The 27,066-nt window shown below is 42.2% G+C and overlaps 1 protein-coding gene across 2 annotated transcripts; it reads right to left on the bottom strand.

Moving 5' to 3' along the window:
* Positions 1-7,885: 7,885 nt before the first annotated feature.
* MAGEB2 (MAGE family member B2) lies at positions 7,886-12,381 on the bottom strand. 2 transcript variants are annotated; one of them, XM_055268617.1, is made up of 2 exons: positions 12,289-12,381; positions 7,886-9,404 (listed from the first exon to the last, which is right to left on the bottom strand). In XM_055268617.1, exon 2 carries the CDS (start codon positions 9,397-9,399, stop codon positions 8,437-8,439), a length of 963 nt encoding a protein of 320 aa, XP_055124592.1. In that variant the 5' UTR covers positions 9,400-9,404; positions 12,289-12,381; the 3' UTR covers positions 7,886-8,436. The 2 variants fall into 2 exon arrangements, with proteins under 2 accessions (XP_055124592.1, XP_055124591.1); XM_055268616.1 differs by having other exon boundaries at positions 7,886-9,451; positions 12,289-12,359.
* Positions 12,382-27,066: the final 14,685 nt, after the last annotated feature.

Here is a 27,066-nt window from a genome sequence, read left to right as displayed (position 1 = left end):
ATGGAACCCTTCTACACTATTGGTGGGAATGCAAATTGGTGCAGCCATTATGGAATACAGTATGAGCTTTCTCAAAAAATTAAAAATGGACTACCATATGACCCAGCAATCCCTCATCTGGGCATAAGGAAATGAAATCATCACCTCCTATAGATATTTGTGCCCCCATGTTCACTGCAGTATTATTCTCAATGACCAAGAGGTGGCAACAACAAAAGTGTTTATCAATGGATGAATGGATGAAGGAATTGTGGTATATATGTACAATGAAACAGAAAACCAAATACTGCATGTTCTTTGTGGGAGTTAAACATTGGACACAAAGAAGGGAACAACAGACACTGGGGCCTACTTAAGGGTGGAAGGTGTGAGGAGGGTGAGGATGGAAAAACTGCCTATTGTGTACTATGCTTATTACCTGGGTGATGAAATAATCTGTACACCAGACCCCCATGACATGCAATTGCCTATATAACAACCTGCACATGTACCGCTGAAACTAAGATAAAATTTTTAAAAATGTTATTTAGCCTTGAAAAAGAAAGAGATTCTGCCATTGCAACAACACAGATGAACTTGGGGGACGTTATGCTGAATGAAATAAACCAGACACAGAAAGAAAAATGCTGCATGCTATTAATATCTCTTATATGTAGAATCTAAAAAGAAAAAAAGTTAAATACATAGAAAAAGAGAACAAAACAGTAGTTACCAGAGGCAGGGTGGGGAGGGGATGCAGAGATGCATGTCAAACAGTACAAAGTTGCAGTTTTGTAAGACAAATCTAGAGATCTAAAGTACAGTATGAGGACTACAGTTAATAATATTGTATTGCATACTGCAAATTTTCTATAAGTAGATTTTAGCTGCTCTTACCACAAAACAAGGTAACTATGTGATATAATGGATATATTAAATTGCTTACCTGTAGTAAGCATTTCATCATGTACTGTAATGCATTGCTTAACGATGAGGATACTTTCTGAGAAATGCGTTGTTAGGCAATTTCATTGTTGTGCAAATATAATAGAGTATACTTACATAAACCTAGGTGGTATAGCCTACTACACACATAGGCTATTTGGTATAGCCTATTGCTCCTAGGCCACAAACCTGTGCAGCATGTGACTGCACTGAAAACTATAGGCAAATGTAACATGGTGCTAAGTATTTGTGTACCTAAACATAGAAAAGGTACAGTAAAAAATATGGTATAAAAGATTGTTAAAAATCATACACCTGTATGGAGTATTTACCATTAATGTAGCTTGCAGTACTGGAAGTTCCTTTGGGTGAGCCAGTGATTGAATAGTGAGTGAATATGAGGGCCTGGGACATTACTGTACACTGCTATAGACTTTATATAAACATTGTACAATTAGGCTACACTAAATTCTCTAAAGTAGTTTTCTTTCTTTAACAATAAATTAACCTTAACTTACTGTAACTTTTTTTGCTTTATAAACTTCTTAATTTTTTTTAGCTTTTTGACTCTTTTGTAGTAACACTTAGCTTAAAACATAAGCACATTGTACAGCTGTACAAAAATATTTTCTTTCTTTATATTCTTATTTTATAAGCTTTTCTCTATTTTTTACTTTTTAAATTTTTAAACGTTTTTGTTAAAAATGAAGACAAAAGCACACACATTAGCCTAGGCCTACACAAGGTCAGGATCATCAATATCACTGTCTTCCACCTCCACATCTTGTCCCACTGGAAGGTCTTCAGGGACAATAATACGCATGGAGCTGTCATCTCTTATGATGACACCACCTTCTTCTGGAATACAACCTGAAGGACCTGCCTGAGACTGTTTTTACAGTTAGCGTTTTTTTTTTATTAGTAGAAGGAGTGCACTCTAAAATAATAATAAAAGTACCACCTGTAATCCCAGCACTTTGGGAGGCTGAGGCGCGTGGATCACTTGAGGTCAGGAGTTCGAGACAAGCTTGGCCAACATGGTGAAATTCCATCCCTACTAAAAGTCCAAAAATTATCTGGGCGTGGTGGCAGGCCCCTGTAATCCCAGCTACTCAGGTGGCTGAGGTAGGAGAATTGCTTGAATCCAGGAGGCAGAGGTTGCAATGAGCTGAGATTGCACCACTGCACTCCAGCCTGGACAACAGAGCAAGACTCCGTCTCAATTATTACTACTTTTAATATTACTACTTATTAATTAATATTAATATTTTAATAGTGCTACCTATTAATATTACTACTTATTTAATATTACTAGACTATTATTACTACTACTACCCCGTCTCAATTCTTATTACTTTTAATGGCAAAAAATGTAATTACTTTTGCACCAATCTGGTTAAAAAAACTATAGTATAATAAAGATATAAACCAGTAACATTGTTGTTTATTATCAGTATCAAGCGCTATGTACTGCACATAATTGTATGTGCTATACTTTTATAGGCCTGGTAGTGCAGGTTTGTTTTCACCAGCATCACCACACACATGTAAACAATACAGTTTTTTAGCTCCATTATAATCTTATGAGACCGCCATTGTATATGTGGTCCTGATTGAAACATCATCGTGTGTGGTGCGTGGCCATATATGTATATCAAAACATCCTACTGTACAACTTAAATTTATACAATAAAAAAGTCCTTATTCATATGCTATGTTATCTTGTTCTGGACCACAAAGAGAGACCTAAGGATTTTCAATTTGTTGATAAAAAAAATACCAGCACTTTTACATTTATATATGGAAAACAGAAATAAATATGTTATCCGTGTTATTCATAAACACAGATACTGAAGCTAAATAAATCTTCTATTAAAACGAATACATTTTAAAAGTACCAAAAATAAAAAAGATACATCTTCCAATTATTCAAGTAGAGCAAAAACAAAAAGAAGATATACAATGTGTTTGCCCTAGGTCGAAATTGACTCTCCACTACTTAGAATGTTGACTTATCTTTTCAACTACAAAGTGAATAATCTGTCTCAGATCTCACTAGATGTAGGAGGAGCAGCTGGACGTGGCTCTGGTATGTGCCATGGCCATGGCAGTTGCACAGCCCTGGCTACAGCTCTGGCTCAGGCTCTCTCTGCTTCATCTTTCAAGGCCTCTCTATATTTCATCCAGCCATAGAATTCAGGACCTCCAAGGGTCAACAGCAGGGCCTGAACTCTTCAGGACCCCAGTGTTCTGGATGGGTGCTTTCTTAATTACTTTTAAGGGATCTGGCATTTATATCTAACAGATCTTGGGTCTTATCTCTCTCCTGACCTAAGCTTGCCTTCCTTAGGCCAAAGCTCTCAAGTTCCTGACAATTGTGAAAAATGAATGAGAGGATGCTCATTCTGACAGTTCTGCCTGGGACCCTCTAGGTCTGAAAGCAGGCAGGGGCTAGTCTTTTTGTAATAACCAATTTACTGCAGTGTTTGTTTTTCCAGTCATGATTTATGTATGTCCTCATACAGGCTCTTGCCAGTGGGATTAAAGGCTTCCTGGGAAATGCCACATCTCTACCAACTCTTGAGCAGTGTCCTCTCTGCAAACCTTTCAGAGAACAGGCTCCTGCCCTAGGAGCGATGCAATATGGGAAATCTACAGCACAAGGCAGGGGGCCCAGGAGAGGTGGTGGGCTGTAAGAGAAAAAGCAAATGTCCATCTCCTATTCTTGCCCAGCCAGATTTAGGGTCTCATGTAACTTCTGTCGTGATAAATTTACTTTTTATAAGGAAGTGGCTGAGTCAGATGATTTTTTTTGTACCTCCTCATTTTTTGAGTTTATTGGACATCACATATGTATGTAAATTATGTCATCAAAATATTACTTTTTTCCTTACTCAAACCTTCCATTTATTTTGATATTTTTATTGTTCTGGCTATATATTACAGTCCATAGTTTGGCCACAGTCTTTTTATTGCCTCTGGTACATTTTGCAGTAACAAGAGGAAAAGTTAATTACGGAACAAGGTCATCCTTAGTCTGAGAGGAGTGGCACAGTGTGGGCTTTTGACTAACTCAGACCAGGGTTCTCATTCCAGCCCTGTCATTACTAGCAGTGTGACTTTGGCATGTTACTAAATTCTATGAGCCTTAGGTTCTGCCTCTATGAAATGGGTTTGGTAAGCCCTGTCTGGCAGAACTGGCAGGATGTGGGTAATGAATGGAAAGCACTTGGCATAGTGACTGGCATGTATTGGATCTCTTCTGCTGACTGGTAGCTGAACTTTCAGACCAAAGATTTCCCCTCCCCTAGACCGTATATAAAGAAGTGATGAGGTGCCTCCCCTGACAGCCCTGCTCTGAGTCTTCTAAGGCTGATATCAAAGGGTAGGGCATGACACTTTGTTTTCCCCTCTATTCAAGGCTATGTTGTGCCCTCAGTCTCCACTCAGATTCCCTGATTTTACTCCTGGCAGGGCCTGGGGATCCCCTCCTTCTTGACCTGATGACATCTCCGAAAAGTGAGGCCCACACCTTCCTAAGATCCAGCAAGAGGAAGCAAGGATGGCCTCATCTGGCTATATACCTGCCAATGGTCTCACAAGAATGAAACCTGTGGCAGGCAGTTCAAGGCCCTATCGTGGGTAGTTCCATGCAGGGTCCCAACTCAGGGTCCTAAATTTTTAACTTCTGGACAGGCCTAAGATTTCTTTTTCTGTTGATGTGAGACTACCACCCTAAGATCAAGACCCTCACTTCCCTTGTTACCCTTGAGTAGGACCTGATGGGAAACTCCACCTGACATTTCTGCTTGGGGTCTCTGAGGGCTGACAGTAGGGAGGATTGTGTGTGGCTCCTACTGATGTGGGGTCTGTGGTCCCATACTCTTCAGGTTCCTCATCCTTATTCCTGTCACACCCTGTGCAAATCCTCCCTGTCTCGACTTGAGGCCTATCTCCCCATATGAAGGGGACTGAAGACCAATTTCCTGGTACACCCTAAGAAGCAGTAAAATTTGCTTCATATTGCCATAACTGCTCATGTTCTCCCTAGGCTAACAGTAGTGGAGGGAATCTGTGTTACCCCCACTGTTATGGGGTAGGTGTTCACCTCAGTCTTCAGGGTCCTCACATTTACTTCTGCAACAACCTAGAAATCTTCTCTCTACTGACCTGAGGCTGCCCACTTTGTTAATATTTTTCACCTCCACGAGATTACCTGGGAAGAAGTATGATACATCACGTCATCATGTCCAAGTCTCAGGACTGACAATAGGGACAAGGTTCTATGTGACCCTCTTCTTTCTGGGAGGGGTCCCCTCATTGTCACTCAGTGTCATCATGTTGAATCCTGTTAAGGAGCCAATCTCTTCCCTCTACTGAATGGGGCCTCCCCTATTAGTCCAAGGACTTCATATGCCTGAGACCACTCCCCTCCCCTCAGCAAATGTGGGGTAACCTCATCCTGAAAGCTATGCTTATGGCCTCCCAGGGCATAACCTTCTTTTCTTTTATTTTTTTTAAGATGAAGTCTCTCTCTGTTGCCCAGGCTGGAGTGCAGTGGCGTGATCTCAGCTCACTGCAAGCTTCACCTCCCAGGTTCAAGCAATTCTCCCTGCCTCAGCCTCCCAAGTAGCTGGGATTACAGGCGCCCACCATCACGCCCAGCTAATTTTTGTATTTTTTAAGTAGAGACGGGTTTTTGCCATGTTGGCCAGGCTAGTCTTGAACTCCTGACCTCAAATGATCTGCCCACCTCGGCCTGCCAAAGTGCTGGGATTACAGGCATGAGCCACTGCGTCCAGCCCGGCGTAACTTTCTAAGGACATCCTTGTTCTCCGTTCACCTCTCTAGCAGTTGTTTGCCTCTTTCCTCATATGAGATTTTTACCTTAATACCTATCGTGATCTGGGATTCCACTCTTTGCTTAACTGGGAGGCCAGCCTGTAAATCAAGTCTCTCATCTCCTTGAGATTCTCCAGGAAGAAGACAGGGGCACCTGGGCCTGCCAGCTCCTCCCTGGGCCTCCTAGGGCTAATAGCAAAGGAATGACTAGAGGCAGGCCTGCCAGTTATGGGTTAAGTGGTCCCCATATCCACAGGCCAGGCCTTCACCTTGACTCTGCCCCCTTCCTGGGATTCCACTCCCTACTGACCTGAGGCCATAGCCTTCAGACCAAAGTCCTCACCTTGCTGGGACCTAAATTGGAAGTCAGTGTCCACCAGGACAGTTCTGGGCTTCACAAGACTAACAATTAGAACGTGACTTTACAGGCCCCCAACTGTTCTGGCTGGGTCCTTCCATCATCCTCATTTAGGTTTATTACGTTCATTCCTGTAAGAGGCTGGGATTCCTTTCTCTACTGACTTGAGGATGCCGCCCTTAGGGCTCTTATGTCTCTCAGACACCTGAAGAATATGTGAGGGGATGCTCAGACTGACAGCTCAGCCTAGGACCGTGTCTGAGAACAGAAGGGAATGGTCTATGCTAAATCCCTGCCTGATATTCTGGGATGTTGGTTTCCCCAGCCCTCATCTTGGCTCTGTCTCTTGGATTAAATGCTTCCTGCAAAATGCCACATCTCTGCAAATTCTAGAACAATTTCCTCTCTGTAAACATTGCAGAGAAAGGGTCCCTGTCCTAGGAGTGGTGTGATACCGCAAAGCTGTAGCACAAAGCAGGGGGCCTACGATTGGAGATGGGCAGCCAGAGATAAGACACATTGATTTATTTCTTCTCTTTATCAGCCAGCCTTACATTCTCATGTAATTTCTGTTCTGATAGATTTATTTTCTACAGGGAAGAGATTGTTCAGGATGATTTGGGGAGCCCCTGATCTTTTGAGGTTATCTAACATTGCGAATGTAGATAATCATACTGTCACTGAATATTGTCTCTTTTACTTATTTATACCTCTCAGGTTTTTTTTTTTTTTTTGGTATTATTGTTGCTGTGGCTATGTATTCCAATCTACTAGTTTCAGTTACAAGGTTATTCTTTTTATCACCTGAAACATATTCTGCAGTAATGAGAAGAAAACGGAAATATTTTGTCAAGGTTTGCCTCAGGCTGAGAGGGGTGGAACAGGGTAGGCTCTAGGGTAATTCAGATCAGGAGGCTTATCCCAACCCTTTCACTACTGGCCCTGTAAACTTTGGCAAATTACCAAACTCAGTGAGCCCCAGACTCTTTACTGTAAAGTGGGTTTGATAAGCCCCATCTCGTAGTACTGACGGAATATAAGTAATGCATGCAAATGTGCCTGTCTCGTCAACTGAGACATCAGGAAGTGGCAATTACTACGATGATTTTGATCAGAGACATTACCAACCTTTCGGTTGAGATTAAAAAAAAAAAAAATCCAGGATATCTCAGAGAATATGCAACATTTTTTTTTTCTTTTTTTTTTTAGAGGGAGTTTCACTCTTGTTGCCCAGGCTGGAGTGCAATGGCGCAGTCTCAGCTCACGGCAACCTCCGCCTCCCGGGTTCAAGCGATTCTCCTGCATTAGCCTCCCGAGTAGCTGGCATTACAGCCATGCGCCACCACGCCTGGCTAATTTTGTATTTTTAGTAGAGATAGGGTTTCTCCGTGTTGGTCAGGCTGGTCTCGAACTCTCAACCTCAGGTGATCCGCCCACCTCAGCCTCCCAAAGTGCTGGGATTACAGGTGTGAGCAACTGCACCCGGTCCAGAATACGCAACATTCTAAGACTGAAAAACCACATTCAGCCAAAATGCTGCTTAGCAATGAAAACTATTGCTTTCATCACTTCTTTTTCCTGTCTTTTATTTTTTATGAAGTATCTCACCTTCTTCCATGATGACAGCTTCTCCTAGAATCTACAATTGCATGAGCACAAGCTTGATCTTCTTTGACTAAACATTCCCAGTACAAGCAGGAAGACTCCCAAAGAACAGATGCTCAATTAAAATATTTAAAGTAAGAGCCATAAACAAGAGGATTAACTAACTATGATTTAATTTCTCACACATTCTTGAATAACACAAACAAATCCAGGTATGTATCTTTATGAAAAGAAAGATTAAATGAAGTAAACCAAGAATTGACCATTTTTACCCCTCTAGCTTCTGATCCCAAATATTTCACTATGGGGTCTTTCACATTTCCAAAGATATTTCTATTCCAATGCCACATTTTCTTGTCCTGGATTACAAAAGTGATTTAAGGATTTTTATTAATAACTTGTTTCACTCAAAAAACAAAACACTTTCTACTGTCCCTGAAAAACAGCAATAACAGGGTGATCTATATTATTTGTAAATTTACATTCTGAATCTAAATAAACCTGTTGAAAGAAACACTAGTTGAAAAAGAGAAAAAAAAAGTCAACAAGTTATTCATGCATAACAAGAACAAAGGTTAACAGGCCTTTTGAATTACAAAGTAAAGAATCTGCCTAAGACCTCATTGGGGGCGAGAACAGCAGGTAAACTTGGCTTTGGGAGATTGATTGGCCATGGCAGTAGTGCAAGGCCTGGCTACAACTCTGGCTCAGACTCCGGCTTTCTCTTCATCTTTCAAAGCCTCTTCATAATGGGTTGGGAAGGCACAGGGGATGGTACCATTTACCTTGGCCAAAAACTCCAGGACTTTCATCTTGCTGGTTTCAGCATAGGCTCTTGGACCCCACAGGAACTGAAAGCGTGGGGGATCACTGTTGGGCACCTGCTTGTACTCCAGATATTTTTCCTGCACCAGATCTTGGGTGATGAGCTTCCGGGGTTCCCCAAAGACTGAGTGCTCCTCTCCATCATAGACTCCCAAAATATTCAGGAATTCCCAGATCTCTTCCTCAGTGGCAGAGTTGCCATTTAAGAAGATCACACCCAGGAGAGGCATCAGAAGCCTGCTCCTGGGCAAATCAAAGGAACTGAGCAGGGATTCTTCATCGGTGAGATGTACCTTGTTGAAGGTGTAAGTGTGGCCGTTGGGGTTGACTTTATTCAGCTCAAGGCCAAAGACAAGATTGAGGTGCTCAGAGGCTTTCTTGAGGATCTCGGGGAAGTGCTCCCTGAACCTTTTGCCAACAACCTTCAGCATTTCTCCCTTTGTAACGGACTCTTTTATTTTATACTTGTACAACAGCAACTGCACCAACATCCCTGCCTTCCTGGTTAGAGGATCTTCGCTTGAGCTCTCAGTAGATGTTGAGGCCTGGGAGGAACTTGCATTTTTCTCACCTTGGCGGCTCTTGGCACCTTTTTTAGATTTTGTGGATGAAACACCTGCAGCCACAACAGCGGCAGTGGTTGAGGCTCTCTGAGGCTTCTGGGCCTCAGAAGGCCCAGAAGCAGGAGAGCTTGAAGCAGCACCCCCAGAAACAGAAGAGGAACAGCAGGGGGCCTCTTCTCCCTCTGCTTCAGTGACCTGAGGAACATTGAGACCCTGGGTCTCATCTCGGGCCTTGCGGCGTTTCTCACGGGCACGGAGCTTACTCTTCTGACCACGAGGCATGATGGCTGGGTACACCAAGAAATGTGGGCAGGAGAATAAGTGGTTAGTATACCTGGAGATGGGAGAATGAGATCTGTGAGCACCTTCAGCTGGAAGGCCCCATCTTAGCTTTATTGAAGGAAGCCTGCCTTTGCAAGTTTCCCTGAAGGCACTGTTCTAGAAAGCCACAGGGCTCCTGTTGTCCTCATCAGCCTTTCCCCTGAGACACCAGAGAAGAACCACAGAACCCCTACAGTGAGTTTCAGACTACATTCTGTCAGCCCTGCCTTGGGCTTGGTGACAGGAGGTACTGGCAGTGGGGCCTCCTGTCTTCTGGTGTTTGGGGTTTTATCAGTTAACTTTTAGGATTATCATATGAAGTCTTGGCAGGGCCTGAGCCACTCCCTTCCGCTATTGTGAATTTGACACCTCAAAGCTCCCTGGAACTCATGAGAAGAAATTGAAAGGGTGCCTCAATCCACCACCCTGACAAGTGACACCCAGTGCTGAGAGTTCAGTGGGGTCTTTGATGTCTTGGAATCATTAGAGTCTTCAGCTCTCATTCAAGGTCCCCACCTTGGCTTCATGTAGGGCTTGGCACTAGCCCCCTTCTGCTGAGTGGTGGCTACACCTTCAGACTAAGAATCTCACCTCTCTCAGATCTTATATAAAAAAGAGAGGGGGATACTAAACCTGATAACCCTTTCCTGAGCTTTCAAGGGCTGAAAATAAAGGGTTGAACTGGATTCTTTGCTGTCTCCACTGTTAAGGGTTCAGTGGTCCCTTGAATTCTCACTCAGATTCCTCAATTTGACTCCCGGTAAAGCAGCTCTCCTTTTTATTGAACTGAGGCCTACATCCCTGAGAACCCATAGGAGGAAGTGAGGGTGGCCTTATCTGACCAAATGTGGTCTTCCCAAAAGTAAAAGCTGTGGCAGGCAGATAACTGCCCTGTGATAGATGGTCCCACATACAGTCCCAACTCAACCTCTAAATTTGACTCATGAGAGGGTCTAAGATTCTTCCCTGATATGGTTTGGATCTGTATCCTCACAAAATCTCATGTCTAATTGTAATCCTCAGTGTTGGAGGTGGAGCCTGGTGGGAGGTGACTGGATCATGAGGACAGGTTTCTCATGAATGGTTTAGCACCATTCCCCTTAATGGTGAGTTCTCATGAGATCTGGTCATTTAAAAGTGTGTAGCACCTCCCCTGGCCTCTTGATGCTCTGGCCATGTGACATGTCTGCTTCCCCTTCACCTTCTGCCATGATTGTAAATTTCCTGAGCCCTGCTCCCAGAAGCTGAACAAATGCCAGCATCATGCTTCCTGTACAGCCTGCAGAACTGTGAGCCAATTAAACCTCTTTTCTTTATAAATTACCCAGTCTTGGGTATTTATAGTAATGCCAGAACGGACCAATTAATACATTACTTCTGTTGACAAGTGATCACCACCCTCAGATCAAAACCCTCATTTCCCTGTTACCCTTGAGTGGGAACTGATGGGCACCTCTGCTTGACATTTCTGCCTGGGGTCTCTCAGAGCTGACAGTACTGAGGATTGTGTGGCTCCCACTAATATGGGGTGGGAGCCCCCTGCAGTCCTCAGAGTTCTTACCATAACATCTGGCACAACCTGGAAACCCTCCCTCTGCTGACCTCAGGCTGCCCTCTTTTTTTTTTTTAAAGATGGAGTCTCACTCTTTCGCCCAGGCCGGACTGCAGTGGCGCTATCTCGGCTCACTGCAAGCTCCGCCTCCCGGGTTCATGCCATTCTCCTGCCTCAGCCTCCCGAGTAGCTGGGATTACAGACACCCACCACCACGCCCGGCTAACTTTTTTTGTATTTTTAGTAGAGACGGGGTTTCACCGTGTTAGCCAAGATGGTCTCGATCTCCTGACCTCATGATCCACCCGCTTTGGTCTCCCAAAGTGCTGGGATTACAGGCGTGAGCCACCGCGCCCGGCCAGGCTGCCGTCTTTAATGGGGTCCTTCACTTCTCTGAGATGTCCTGGGGAGAGTGAGTGCAACTCAACATGCCAACATGCTCAGGTCTCCCTGGTCTGACAACAAGAGTGGGCTCTATGTGGCACTCCTTTCTGGTTGGAGTCCCCTCCTCATCACTCAGTGTCACATCCTTGCTTCCTGTTAGAGACTGGGTCTCTCTGCTGTATTAGACCTACCCCATTACACAAAGACCCTCACTTCCCTGAGACCACCTCCAGAGGAAACTAGAGAGTATCTCAGCTTGCTAGCTTTGCCCTGACCCTCCTATTGCTGGCAGCAGATGTGGGTCTTGGATGTAGCCCTCAACTTCTTTAGTCCTTGGAGAGGAAGTCAGGTTGCTCCGCATTTGTCATCTCAGCCTGGGACCATCTAAAACCCAGTGTCACCTCGGCCTGGGAACTGCTCAGCATGACTCCTCTTTTGGGTAGAGGTCCACTCATTAATACTCAGAGTCCTCACCTTAACCCCAGTTAGGTTTTAGGTTGATGCCATATGAGCAGAAGCAGGACTGCTTCCTAGGTTCAAGGCCCTCCCCTCCCTGATACTTTCCAGGCTGTGGGGCCTCCCAGAGCCGTCTGGAGGGACGAGACTTAGTGAGGCCACCTTTATTAAGGGTAAGAGATGTTCTCTTCAGTCCACATTTAGGGCCCTCAAATTGATTTCAGTTAGGCCCTACACCCACCCTATGTGCAGAATGAGGCCTATTCCCTGCGTCCAAGCCTCCTTCCCCCGTGACTGCCCCTCCCCCCACCCTTCCCCTGCCCTGGAACTTTCCCGGTGGAATACTGCCGGACGGCTTTACCGGAGCCTCTCAGGACCAAATGCAGAAGCGGGACTTAGTGGGGCCCTCTTTGTCACAGGTGGGGGTGGTCTCTTCAGTTTACACTCAGGGTCCTCACCTTGACTCCCGACCAGTCCTGAGAATTCACCCTTGGCTGACCAGACGCTGCACCCCTCCTACTCGCTCGGGTCCTCGCTTCCAAAGCGGAAGTCAGGATGAGCCACATCCGCTCGGGTCTTTTTTCAAAGCGGAAGTCAGGATGCGTCACATCCGGCAGCCCGTGGCGCCTGAGGGCTGACGACCGAGGTAGGACGCTACTGGACGTCACTGTTCTAGCGTTGCTGGTCCCTACGTCTCCACTAGGGGTCCTCACCTCAGTATCTAGCAGCCTGGGACGAATATGCGTGCTGACCCAAATCCGCCAGCCTCAAAACAATACCCCCACCTCCCTCAGCCCCCACCGTGGAAATCTGAGCGTGCCACACAGGCCACCCCTGCCTGGGCCTCACAGGCCTGACAGCAGCGGCAGGGCTCTGTGAATGTGCCTCTTTTGGGGAGAGGTCTTCTCATCCGCCCTCAGAGTCCTCACCATGATTCCCGTGAAAGCCAAGACTCTCTCTCTGCACAACTGGGGTCACCCTCTTCAGACAAAGGCCCTTCCTTCCTCGAGACTATACAGGTGGTATGAAGGGGACTCAGAGATAGTTATTTTGTGGCCTTTCGGTGCTAACAATGGCGAAGGGCTCTGTTTGGCCCCCTCTGCTGGTGTTGCAAGGCGGAGAGTCCCCTCATAACACTTAGGATCCTCACCTTGATTCCTGTTAGGGCGTGGGTTTTGCCTCTTTGACCTAGGGCCATTTCCGCTAGTCCAAGGTCTTCACCTCTGTGAAACACACCAGGCATATTGATGGGATTTGTCCACCTCATATTTCTCTTCTGGGCACCCCAAGGGTGACGGCATTGGTGGAATTTGTGGGCTCCTCTGTTCTGGGATGGGTGGTTTTGAAACTGCCCCTGTGAACTGTGTAAAATTAATCAGGGAAGAGGGAAGGGAGATAAATGAAGATAAGCCAAGCTTGCAGAACATTCAGCATTAATCATGAAGTCAGCTTGCTCTCTGACCTGCTTCCTCATAGTTGTTTGGCGCCTATTATCCCAGAATCATGTAGATCCTGTTACTAGATTTTAGTTCCCCTTAATTGCTCTATAGATAACAATTTGAACATAATGAAACTTTTTTCTTGGAGATATTCCTTAAGGTCCTGCATACTGATGATTCTAATGACTCAGCTGGTCTGAAGGACCCCACTGATGCCAGCTGCTCTAAAGGACCCTACTGACATCAGCTGGTCCAAAGGACCCCACAGGAGCTCACTAAAAAAAAGCAACGCAGTTTCCACATTCTGATGATTTCATCCCCTTTACCCCAACGAATCAACAACCTCAGTTCTCCAACCTCTCACCCTCCATGATCTCCTTGCAAATCCCAGCCCAGAACTCCCTGGGGAGATGAATTTGAGAGTCTCTTCTCATCTCCTCACTTGGCACCCTGCGATCATTAAACTCTTTGCTGCAAACTTTGCTATTTTATTATAGTGGGTCTGTTACTTTGCAGCTGACACACAAACCCGTTGGTCCTATAACAGTTCTCATTTCTCTTCAGGGTCCTCACCGTGACACCTGGCCAGTCTTGGGGCACTCCATCCTCCACTGACCTGAGGCTGTTCCCATCAGATCAAAGTACTCACCCTCTGCCAACCTCTGAACTGGAAGTTGTGGTGAGCTACATTTAGCCAGGGCTGTTCTGGACTTTGAAGGGCTGACAGCATGAGCTGGACTTTTTGGGACCCCACAGTTCTGGCTGGGTCCTTCCATCATCTTCATTCAGGGTCCTCACGTTCATATCTATCAGAGGCTGAACTCCATCTACTGACATGAAGTTGACCTTCTTAGGCCATGTCCGTGAAAGGTCTGAAGATTAAATGAGTGGATGCTCAGCCTGACAGTTCTGTCTGGAACTCTGTAGGTCTGAGAGCAGATGAGAGCCAGTCTATGCATAACCTCATATATTCTGAGATATTGGTTTCCCATGTCCTCTGAACTGGGGATCATCTTTGATTAAAGGCTTTCTGGGAAATGTCACATCCCTGCAAACGTGACCAGTTTTTCTACTGCAAACCTTGCAGAGAAGGAGCCGTGTTCCAGGAGTGATGTGAGATGGGGAAGCTGAAGCACAAGGCAGAAGCCCCAGGACAGGTAGTGGGCTGTCAGAGAAAAAACATGCTGATCTTTTCCATCTTGCTAGACTTAGATTCTCACGTAAATTCTGTTCTGACAGATTTATTTTCTACAGGGAAGAGACTGTGCAGGATGATTTTGGGAGCTTCCGATCTTTTGAGATTACCTGATATTGCATGTGTAGATGAACGTATGACACCAGGTACTATTTTTCTTTTTTTTATTTATGCCTCTCATTTATTTTGGCATTCGTATTGGTCTGGGAATATATTTGACTCAGTAGTATGGGCACAGAGTCCTTCTTTGTATTGCCTGAGATACATTTTTCAAAAATAGAGAGAAAAAATGAATGAAGCAACACAAGGTTAGCCTCAGAATGGGAAGACTGGAACAGTGTGGGATCTAGATTAATCCAGACTGGGGGTCTGGTTTCAGCCCTGCCACTTACCAGCTATGTGAACTCAGGCACATTACTAAACTCTGTGAGCCTCAGGCTCTGCATCTGTGAAATAGGTTTGATAAGCCCTTCCTCGTGGAATTGGTGAAATGTGGTTAATGTATGTAAAGCACCTGGCATAATACTTGGCCCGTATTGAGATTTCAACATGACAGCTATTACCTATGATTAACTTGAACTCTGATGATACCACCCATCCCACTGCGATTGCTTTTTCTTAGTCCAACAGATGTCAGAGAATATACAGCATTCTAGAAGAAAGAAAACCCAATGAGCCAAAATGCAGATTAGCAAGAAAAATCAACTAATATTTCCCCATTAAATGACAAATTATTCAATGTGAGGTAGACTTCTCCAGTTAGGTGCAACACAACGCACCTAATATTTGCGTCAAGGACTAACAACTTCCTTCCCTCCCAGTGTCACTTCCATCTAAATCACCTTTATTTTCATTAACAAGCACCAAACACCTAGAACTTGCCTAGAGCTTTCCAAATTATGTACATGATAGCCTAATTTGAATGCTGCTTTTAGTGAAATTGACTCTTAACTCTCCCAGCCCAGTGCAGAGTACCCAGCGGCTTCTTATCATTTCTTCTTAAGGGAGTATCATCCTTATTTCTCCGAAGCTCACTGGATACAATGTATATAAAGCAGCTAGTTTCTGCACAGTGTTCATCTGCATTGGAACAAGAGCATAGGACACTTTCCAATGCTGCCCCTAGTGGAGCTTCTCTCCAGTTTTCTCCAAATACCAAAGTTAAGAGCACTTTTCCATTATAGGCTTAGTCTCTCAACTCTGAAGCTTACCATCTGAGGGTCTGGCCCTGCTCACCACTCCCACAGCCTCCTCCAGCCCAGCATGCAGCCTCACTTAAAATTACCTCCCAGTGAGAGACCTGCAGTTTCCCAAGGCCCTAACTTTCTTTTTCTCAGAGCATTTATGCTACACACTCTCATCTGGAACCCTTCCCCCTTTCTTACCTGCCTCCATCTTTTTTAACCTTGTCCTTTGGATCTGAGAGATACTTTCACCATGTATTTGTATGATAGCTGCTCCTAACGACTAAAATTCTTTGGACAGTGGGTAAAACTTTCTTTTTAATTTCTTATCATCTCCAGTACTAACATTGAGCCTTCCAAAGAGCAGAGAATTGATTAATATTTAGGGAATAGAAGAGCCAATGAACAAGAGTACTAAATGAGTACAATTTAATTTATCTTACATTTCTGAAAAAGCCAAACAAATCCAGCTATATATCTTTTAATTTTTTAAAAAGAAAGACTAAAAGGAATAAGGCAAATCAAGAATTGAACACATCTCACCTTTTTTTTTATTTCGTGATTTTAACTATTTGAGTGTGGAGTTATTTCACATTTCCAAGAAAATACCTATTCTGATGCTATGTTATTTTGTGTGGATCACAGGGGAAAAAAATTAAGGATTTTAACTTTTTTTTTTAACTAAAAACTCTCATTTTTAAAAATTATTTATTTTTTTTTACTTTAAGTTTTGGGATACATGTGCAGATACATGTATAGGTTTGTTATATAGGTATACATGTGCCATGGTGGTTTGCTGCACCTATTAACCCATCATCTAGGTTTTAAGCCCCACATGCATTAGGTATTTGTCCTAATGCTGTACCTCCCCTTCCCCCCACCCCCGACAGTCCCTGGTGTGTGATACTCCCCTCCGTGTGTCCATGTGTTCTTATTGTTCACCTCGCTCTTATGAGTGAGAACATGCGGTGCCAAAACTCTCATTCTTAAACCTGATAAACAACAGTAAATGTATGACCTGTGCTATTCAAAATCTTAGATTCTTAAGTTAAATAAATCATCTATTAAAAAGAACAACATTTGAAGAATACCAATATGTAAACAAATCTACAAGTTACCCATAAAAGCAAGAAGACAAAGGAGACATACATTGTGTACCGTGTTTCCTTATCCTAACCCTCTACTATTGAGAACACTCACTGCCCACTTCAAACACAAAGTGAAAAATTTGTTTCAGTCTTTACTAGGCATGGGAGAAGCTGCTGAACATAGCCCTGGAATGTTGCTTGGCTGTGGCAGTAGTGTCAGCCCTGGCTTCAACTCTGGCTTGAGCTCTGCCTTCTTCATGTCTCAAAACAAAGCCTCTCCATACCTGGGTGGCAAGGCACTGGGATGGTATTCTGGATCAATGAAAATGACTGAGGCACATCTCAATCATTTAAGGAGGTTTATTTGCCAAAGTTAAGGATTCATGCCCAGGAGACAGGTCTATGCCTTTCTCCAAAACTGATTTTGAGGGCTTCGGTATTTAAAGAGGAAAAGGGGGAGATATTGGGGGAAGAGGAAGAAATATTTTTAAAATGTGTTGGTAGATAAGAAACAAACAAAAGGTGGCATCCTTTTGAGTCTTTGATTAGCCTTTCACTGAATACACAATTTTCCTGTGAGAGGGTGGGTAGAGGAAATATTCACTTATGCCTTCATCTGGCTCAGTGAATCTGCATTTATACATAAGATAACATAAACAATAGGGCAAAAGAAGCAATCAGATATGCATTTGTCTCAGGTGAGTAGAGGCATGACTTTGAGTTCTGTCCTCTTTCCCACACCTATGAAGATAAGCTATGAATTTACATTGCCAGGGTGAAATTCAACAGAACTATTTTAGGGTAAAGATCTTGGGGCCCACAAGGGATATCCTTGTGGCCAAATTGTGAGGGAGGTATGTAGTTTTTTTTATCTTTCTAGCTATCTTATTTAGGAACCAAATGGGAGACAGGTTTGCTTGACCCAGTTCCCAGCTTTTCCCTTTGGCTTAGTGAGTTTGGGGTCCCAAGATTTATTTTCCTTTCACAGTATCATTAACCTTGGCTCAAAATTTCTATGACTTTCATTTTTCTGGTTTCAGGGTGGGCTCTCAGACTCCATAAGAATTCATAGTGGGAAGAATCACTATGGGGCATCTGCTGGCAGTCCAGCTACCTTTCATGCATCAGATCTCTGGTGATGACCTTCCTGGGATCCCCAAAGATGAAGTACTTCTTCCTGTAATATATACCCTTTATTTTCAGCTCTTCTCAGATTATCTCCTCATTGGTTCAATTGCCTTTTGTATATATCAGGCCTAGGACAGTCATCAGGAGGCTGGTCTTGGACATGCCCTTTTCATATCTCAACCTCTTATCATAGGTGAGGTCCAGTTTTCTGACAAGGGCGTAAGAGTGGTCTACTTCTTTTACTTCAACCTCAAAGACAGGCTGCATACACTCAGAGGCTCTCTGGCTCTCCTCAGGACCTCAGGAAGTGCTCCTTGTGCTCTTTTATGGCATTTTTCAGCATGTCTGCTTTTGTGATGGGCTTTTTCATTTGATAACTGAGCAACAGGAAATTCATCAGAAAAACCACTTTCTAGTATAGAGGGTGCCTGGGCAAATTCTCAGTGTCTGGCAAAGGCTGCAAGATTCTCTGACTTTCCTCCTCTTCTTGACGTCTGAGTACTCATCTGATACCCTTGATGAAGTTGGACACTTTTGGCTTTGGATCTCCTTGTAGGCCTGAAGGCATTGCTCACATGTACAGTGCTGATGCTTCTGGCATGGAGGCATGCTATTTCTTGGTGGTATGGTAGGCAGGCATGTTGGTAGGAAGTATGACAATGGGGGACCACAACCTAAGGAAGAGAAGGAAGATGTGGGTGTCTTCAGCTGGTAGACTCAACATTGTTGGTTCTGACAAAGGCCACTTACACTAGGCTTTTCCTAAGGACAGTGCCCTCGGGCCTCACATGTCTCCTGTCCTGTCCTGTAAGCACTTGAAGAAGGAACTGAGAAGGCTCTTTACAGTACAGCCAGCCAGCCACCTACCCAGGGCCCACAGTAGGACAGGCAGATGTGGACTCTATGAGGATGCCTCTGTATTATGATGGGTGATCCCTTCAGTCCTCACTTAGGGTCCTCACTGTGCCTCTGGGTAGGTCTCAGGATACTCCCTCTACTGACTTGAGGTTATCTCACCTCAGACCCAGGCCATCACTTCTCTGAGGCCCCCTAGGAGGAAGTGAGAGGGTATCTCATATGACCACTCCCATCTGGGTCCCCCCAGAGTTTATAGGAGAGTCATGACTCTGTAGGGCATCCTCTGTTGTGGGGTGGGTGGTCCCCTCGCCCCTCATTATGAGTCTTACTCCTGGCAGAGTCTGGAATGTATCCTTTTGCTGAACTCGGGTCCTTCAGACAGAGGACCTTACTTCCTTGAATTCCCTGAGGAGAAAATAATACAGGGCAAAGAAATTCAGAACCTGTTTTCTATATACAGGGTGCCTGGCAAACCTACCTGAGAAATCTTAGCTTGAAACTCTGCTTGGGCCAGGCACAGTGGCTACTCCTGTAATCACAGCACTTTGGGAGGCCAAGGCAGGTAGATCACCTGAGGTCGAGAGTTTGAGACCAGCCTGGCCAACATGGTGAAACCCCATCTCTACTAAAAATACAGAAAATTAGCCAGGTGTGGTGGCAGGCACCTGTAATCCCAGCTACTCGGGAGGCTGAGGCAGGAGAATCGCCTGAACCCAGGAGGCAGAGGTTGCAGTGAGCCGAGGTTGCACCATTGCACCCCAGCAACGAGAGTGAAACTAAGTCTCAAAAAAATAAAAATAAAAAACCCTGCTTGGGCCTTCCAGTTGTCATATGTCTGCCCCATGGCAGGGGCAGAGCAGGACACTGAGGTCTCTCTCTACTGGAGTTATATTACTCCCAGTTAATATAGAAGGCTCAAACACGTCAAGAAATCATGGTACTCTGAGACAAGCAAGCTTGAAGACCTGCCAGGGCATGGGGGAAGGAGTGATGGCAATGAATATCTCTGGCTAAGACATTGTTCCTGGGAATCAAATATACCTTCCAATCAATGCTAGAATGATGTTTACATCAGCATTTCCAAAAATAGGACCTGTGGAATAATATTAGGCACTAATAAAAATGTGAAATCATTTTAGAGTAGGCTGCCTTAAACAAAGTTGAATAGGTTTTAGTTTCCGATTTTGTTTTGACTGCAAGACTTCCCAGGACCCTCAATATGCCAATATGCACTGGAAAACTCCAAAAGGGATTGATATAGGATGATGAGTTTCCTCAACCTGTTTAACCATGGAAAGCATGCCACGCCCCCCACGCCCCGCCCACCTTTTTTTTCACATTAGGTCTTAAGACGTCAAAACAGAACACTTTGTGGATGGTCCTGGAAGATCCTCAGCTTATGTTTTTCTGAATGCTTTCAGTGAAAGTGTGGTGGCCCTTGGAGGAAACCAGAATGAAGACCAGGGGCATTTTCAAAACAAAATGCCTTCTTTAGTGCCTATAAAGATGATATCCAAAGTGTAACAACATCTCCTCAATAAGTGACATGAAATATCAGCTCTTTAGGTGTTTTTCCAAAAATCCAATTTAGAGTCAACAGGGTTCAACCACATTCAAACTTTGCAAGAAATGCCTGATCATTGAGAGACACAGTCAAAAGGTCATGTTAAATATATGTCATCCTAGATTTCCCCAAAAAATGATACTGTATTTGGGCTACTGAAAGGAAATTAGATTTGTGTTTTCTCAGCCCCCAACCCTCCAAGGGGGTAAATAGGCTAGTGCTAGCCAAACTATGGAGGATCCAATAAAAAAGAGTATGTGTATGGCCAGGTTTTCAGCCCTAGAGAAGAATGAGAATCTTTGAAAACCACACAGGAAAAACTATATGTTATGAACTGGCTTTCCATAGTAGAAGTGGCAAGGGACTGTGTTAATGAGGAGGCTACTCAAGTGCCTGCTTCATCCAAGTGTTACAGGATACTGCGTGTTTCAAAAGACCTAGTTCTGGGACCTCTGGATATTGGGAATGAAGTGATTGATATTCTTTCTGTTATTCTTCTAATAGTTCAGAAACTGGAGCAGGTCATGTTTCTGCAGAGGTCACACATAGTAGATCCGTCTGGGACAGACAAAGGCAGGGAACGGAGACAGGGACTCCCAGCAGTGACTCAAAGATGCCTGTAGAAGCCCAGGGGGATACAGTTCAAAATACATCCATTTCTCTCTTCATAGTTCAAATAAATTTGAAAATGAAAGCAATTTACAAGGCAGAACTATGACACAAACCAAGCCTTTATCTTGTGATTTGAACTTAATTAGAAGTGTGTTGATCTGGTAAAGTTACTTTCTTAAATGCTGTATTTTAAAGCATTATCAAATACAAGGAAAATGAGGTGATGACTCAAGATAGCTGACATTTAAAACAACAGCATATGAGTAATATATTTAAAGCTATATTTATTGTGTCTCCTGGGTAATTTTAGTATTCATTAGTGTCTACATCTCCCATTGGAACAAAACTCATGAGTGTCATTAATATATTGTTTTAGTCATGTTCTACCTAATTAATAAACATATTAAATATAACAATTTCTGAAACCCGTGCTTCTGGCATATATTTTGGCAATGCCTCTTCAATGGGCTTTTAATATTTTAGTATTTCCCTCTATGATATTTGGATGTGTGTACAGTTTTAAAATGTTATAAAATTATTCATCAGAGAATTGGAGTAGGGCTTTGAGACATTGCTAGAAGTGTTTTCAGTTGAAAACATATAGTAGCCAGTGATAGTGAGAGAAAATTTGAGTTTTATGATTGTATGCAACCACATACCATTCTTTCAGTATAGAGCAAGAAACCCAGAATGTAATAAAAACATCTCACTCAATGTTTAAGCAGATTTTCGTTTTTCAAAGTGACAGTTTTGCTTTACAGAATCATTCTTATATTTCTTCCAACTGGCATTTCTATTTCATAATAAAAGCCTCTTCAAAAATGTTAATGTTCGTTGTTTAAAATGATCATTGAAGAAAGGTGGGAAAATAAGAAAAGCACAACCAAAACCAATAAAAATAACAATATAAACAATATAATCCCCACCATTCAGAGACATCCATTGCTATAAAAATTTTTTTATTTTTGTTGATTTGTTATTTTTTTTGTTTGTTATTAGGCAATTTTGGAAGACTGAAAAAAAAAAAAAAAACCTCAGCTTGGCGTACTCAAATCAGCTAGTGAACAATGACAGAATCCTACCTCCTAGTTATTTCTTTTCAGTTTGCCGGTGGGTAAAGAAATTCAGCCCCAAGAAAAGAGTGCTGCTTTTAAAATTATTCCTTCCTGCTTTTCTTCATCCAATGAATATAGACTGCTTTGATTACAGTAGGGCTTTGCTTAAGCTGTTGACAATGATTTTTCTTTTAAGAAAAAACCCTAGGGAGAAAATAGCCAAAAAATTACATGAAATATTCAAAGACCAAGAATAAAGGAAACAAAAATCCACCATCAGAATTTGAACTTCAGTCTTTGTCAGTGGTTGACTGAGACCATCTAATGTAGGATGAAATTTGTCTCCAAACTTTAATATCTATTAAACACACAATGGCCAGGTGGCCTACATATGTTATATATTTACTTAATATGTTGGATTTGATGTGACATTTCTGACTGAAAACTAAAGGCCTAAATCTAGTGTTGTGATCTACAGAGATGGACGCTTAAACTGTGGATTATATCAAATGTTTACCGAAGTCTAAGGCTTCTCTGGCTTTAAGTTCCTGATTAATGTTAGCTATCTGAAAAACAAAATGTAGTCCAAACTAGGAGTAACAAAAACACTCTTTCTTTAATGATAAGAACCACTGAGTATCCAAAATGCAGAATAATATCAAAGTCAACAAAATGCATAAAAGATTAAAATATAAATTAATAAATAGGTATTGAAATGAAAGGAGTTCTGTTTTATAGTGTAATACAAAGATCTTTGTTAAATTCAGGGTCCGTTCCCATGTTGGGAGTACGGAATCATGCTCCAGAAAGAGTCACACAAATGGTGGAGGGAAAATATCTACTTGTATGTGTGTTGGAGGGAGTGGGGTGGGCAATTGGAGAATTGGAATTGGACAAAATAGTAGGGAGCTGGAGAAGTGGTGGATTCTTTTCTGTCTCTCAGCAATGGATAACTGGACTTGTGAGTTCTTAAAAAGCAGCAGGTTCTACCCACTCTGGTAATAAAAATTACTTCAGAAGTTTATTAAGAATACAGATTTCCAGGCTCATTTCAACCCCTGAATCGAGAGAAGCTTTAAAATCTAGATTTTTTTAAAAGAAGCCTCAGGTGATTCTGATAAGAAGCCAAATTTGGAGCCAAACTGTTACTCACACTGATGTCTCGTTAGCACTTCATTAACAAGTGTTAAACACTTGGAAACTGAGGTTCCCCTAGAATATAAAAAAGTGTTTCTGATTAAATTCAAACATGTTAATAAGAAGTCCATAGATATCCTGACACTGTTATTAAAATTTTTGGTGATCATTTTCAACTGCAGAGCTTTTCTTCAGTAATAACCATTTTTAGCTGGCTATGGACATCTATTAAAATACATATCTGAAACTGTCCAAATAGTGTCAGGGTGAATAAAATTAAGACTGGCTTAAAATGTCAGTTGAAACCTTGCTAAGGCGTTATTAATATTTAGAATTTTTTGGTAGGTCAGAATAAAAACAGGTTTTGGGTCACATAAAACATTCTTTATTCATTCATTGTCTAAGACATCTCCCTATATTTACTAAATTCTTTCCACTTTTATACTTATAAGTAAGTTTCTTTATAGCTTTAATTGCAGTTTAAAGCAGTGCATACAGGTTATGTGTAAAAGTTACATTTTAAGTTGTTACTTAATCATCCAATACATATTTTTCATCTCTTTTCAAATAAATTTCCATGAGAAGGAGCACAGACTTTTAGTTCCCTAATATCCAGAACATTCAAAATAGTATTTTAAGTGTGGAAGACCCTCAATAATGACTTATTCAATGGATTTTTAAAAACATTAAATTTTCTTAAGAAAAGTATATACAGGTGTACCCATGCTGTTCAACACAATAGCTACTAGTCATATTTGAATATTTAAATTTAAATGAGGGCCCAGAGTGGTGGCTCATGCCTGTAATCCCAGCACTTTGGGAGGCCAAGGCGGGTGGATTCCTGAGCTCAGGAGTTCGAGACCAGCCTGGGCAACATAGTGAAACCCCATCTCTACTAAAATACAAAAAATTAGCCGGGTGTGGTGGTGTGCACCTGTAATCCCAGCTACTCGGGAGGCTGAGGCAGTAGAATCGTTTGAACCTGGGAGGTGGAGGTTGCAGTGAGCTGAGATTGTACCACTGCACTCCAGCCTGAACGAAAGAGCCAGACTCCATCTCAAAAAAAAAAAAAAAAAGTAAATGAATAAAAATGAAATAAAATTAAAAATTCAATTCTTTAGTTGTACCACACACATTAGAAGTGTTCAATAGTCATATGTGGTTCTTGTATTGTACAGCACAGATATAGAAAATGTCCATTAGTGCAGAAAATTCTATTGGACAGTGGAGAAAATTCTATTGGACAGTGCAGAAAATTTTCTTGGACAGTGCAGAAAATTCTCTTGGACAGTGCTGATCTATACAAATCATTCCTCCCTCCCTTCTTGCCTCCTTTCCTTCCTTCTTTCCTTCCTTCCTTCTTTCCTCCAATTATTTACCATTCTTTTAATAAGGACATATTGGATTCCTTCTGACAAGCCAGACTATTTATGTTATAGATATACTGGTGTACAAAAAGCATAATTATCTTGCCCTTTAAGGAGCTGTCTGGCTAATAAGCTATTTAGTATGTACATATCACAATGACTGCATAGTGTATTTTAATAAAAAGTCATATTAATTAAATGCTTTGAATATATGGGCAATTTATTAATGTTGACTACACTAATGTTTTCAATAAACTATGATGTAACTCTCCATTTTATAAATGAGAATACTAAGGTACAGAAAAGTCCTGACTTATCAGTACCTAGGCCATACTGCCACACTGACTGATAAATATATGGACTATCACTCTTAGAAAAAGGTGCCCAGCATATGGAGCACATGTAAAGGGTTTTGTTTTTGTTCATCTTCATTCAACGTTCATCTAAACATTTATTAAATTAACACTATATGTTAGTAAAACAATGAACATATTGTAAAAATATCCGAGTCCTATTACCAATAAGTTTATATGCTACTGGGAAAATAAGACATAGATAATAACGGTACAAAGTAATAAATTCTTTATGGTAAATATTGATGAAAAGAGTCAAACTGTAAAATATCTTAGATTTATTCTGAGCCAAATATGAGTGACCATGGCCCGTGTCACAGCACTCAGGAGGTCCTGAGAACATGTGTCCAAGGTGGTTGGAGTATGGCTTGGTTTTATTTATTTTAGGGAGGCATGAGACATCAATCAAATACATTTAAGAAATACATTGGTTTGGTTCAGAAAGGTGGGACAACTCAAAGAGGGGATGGGGATGCTTCCAGGCTATAGGTAAATTTAAACATTTTCTGGTTGACAGTTGGTTGAGTTTATCTGAAGGCCTGGGATCAATAGAAAGGAAATGTTCAGGTTAAGATAAAGGATTGCAGAGACCAAGTTTTATTGTGCAGAGGAAGCTCTCAAATAGCAGACTTCAGAGAGAAAAGGTTGTAAAATGTTTCTTATCGGACCTAAAAGGGTGCCTGGTTCTTAGTTGATTATCTCCTGGATCTGGAAAGGAAGGAAGGAAAACAAAGGGGAAAGGGGATTCTCTATGGAATGTGGATTTTTTCCCACAAGGGAAGGCTTTGCAGGACCATTTCAAGATATGACGGAGAAACATGTTTTGGGGTAAAATGTTGTGATTTTCTTCCTTGTTATGCCACAGTCAGATTGGAAAGTAAGTCATGATATACAGGGTTAAATAAAACCCATCTGATGAGAATTTATGGTTTGTAGGGCATGACTCCTCAGACACCTTAGATAGGAATTTGGGCAAGATAAAAAAAAAATCAGAGCCTAGTCGTCACAAATAAGTATAAGAACAAGTGGGTGCAGGGAGATATCTCAGACTGTCTGGGGTGATTAGGAAAATTTTCAATGAGGAGGTGTCACTTGATCTTGGAAAAAAAGGCAAGAAGTCCTTTCCTAGAGGATAGGACAACAAAGGGAGACAGATAAGAAACACCTTGGCAGATTCTGAAAGATGCCACAAAGTCAAAGATCAATCCTCTTTGCTGGTTACAGTGAAGATTATTCTGCTACCAAATCCTTAATTATGCGTGGCTTGCAGTCCTGGAGACTACTTTAGACATGTGGGCTTTTTTTTCCTTATATGGGAACTATTACCTTTATATTTATTTATTTTTAATTAATATACTTTCCTTCCTTCTTTTTTTTTTTGAGATGGAGTTTCACTCTTGTTGCCCAGGCTAGAGTGCAATGGCGCAATCCTGGCTCACCACAACCTCCATCTCCCAGGTTCAAGTGATTCTCCTGCCTCAGCCTCCTGAGTAGCTGGGATTGCTGTCATGTGCAACCATGCCCAGCTAATTTTTCTTTGTATTTTTAGTAGAGACGGGGTTTCTCCATGTTGGTCAGACTGGTCTCGAACTCCCGACCTCAGGTGATCTGCCTGCCTTGGCCTCCCAAAGTGCTGGGATTACAGGCGTAAGCCCCCACGCCAGGCCAGTATACTTTATTTCTTAGAGCGCTTTTAGATTTACAGAAAAATTGAGCAGAAAGTACAAAGAGTTCCTATATAAGGAATTCCCAACAGTTTCTCCTATTATTAACATCTTGCATGGATGTGCTATGTTTATTACAATTGATGAACTAATATTGATATATTACGTTTAACTAAAGTTCGTAGTTTACATAAGAAAACATCTTTGTGTTATACAGTTCTATCGGTTTTACCAAAGGCATAATGACATGTATCCACAACTACAGTATCAAACAGAATAGTTTCACTGCCCAAAAAGTGTCCTCTATCCTCTGCCTATTCATCCCTCCCCTCTATTTCTAATTTACTGAGCGTTTTTTATCATGAATGGGTGTTGGATTTTGTCAGCTGCTTTTTCTGCACCTATTGATATGTTTGAATGATATTTTTGTCTTTATACTGTTGATATAATGAATTGCATTAATTGATTATCAACTAGCCTTGTATATCTGGAATAAATCCCACTAGGTCAAGGTGTATACTTTTTTATTTTTTATTTATTTATTTTTTTTTGAGACAGAGTCTCCCTCTGTCACCCAGGCTAGAGTGCAGTG

This window comes from Symphalangus syndactylus, chromosome X (assembly GCF_028878055.3).
Source record: "Symphalangus syndactylus isolate Jambi chromosome X, NHGRI_mSymSyn1-v2.1_pri, whole genome shotgun sequence".
NCBI lineage: Eukaryota > Metazoa > Chordata > Mammalia > Primates > Hylobatidae > Symphalangus > Symphalangus syndactylus.
Note: the sequence above shows the minus strand (reverse complement) of the source record. Positions and strands in the feature narration are given on the sequence as shown.

Bases quoted from the DNA above. Each gene is read 5' to 3' on its own strand.
- MAGEB2 (XM_055268617.1), bottom strand. From the start codon at position 9,399: ATGCCTCGTGGTCAGAAGAGTAAGCTCCGTGCCCGTGAGAAACGCCGC.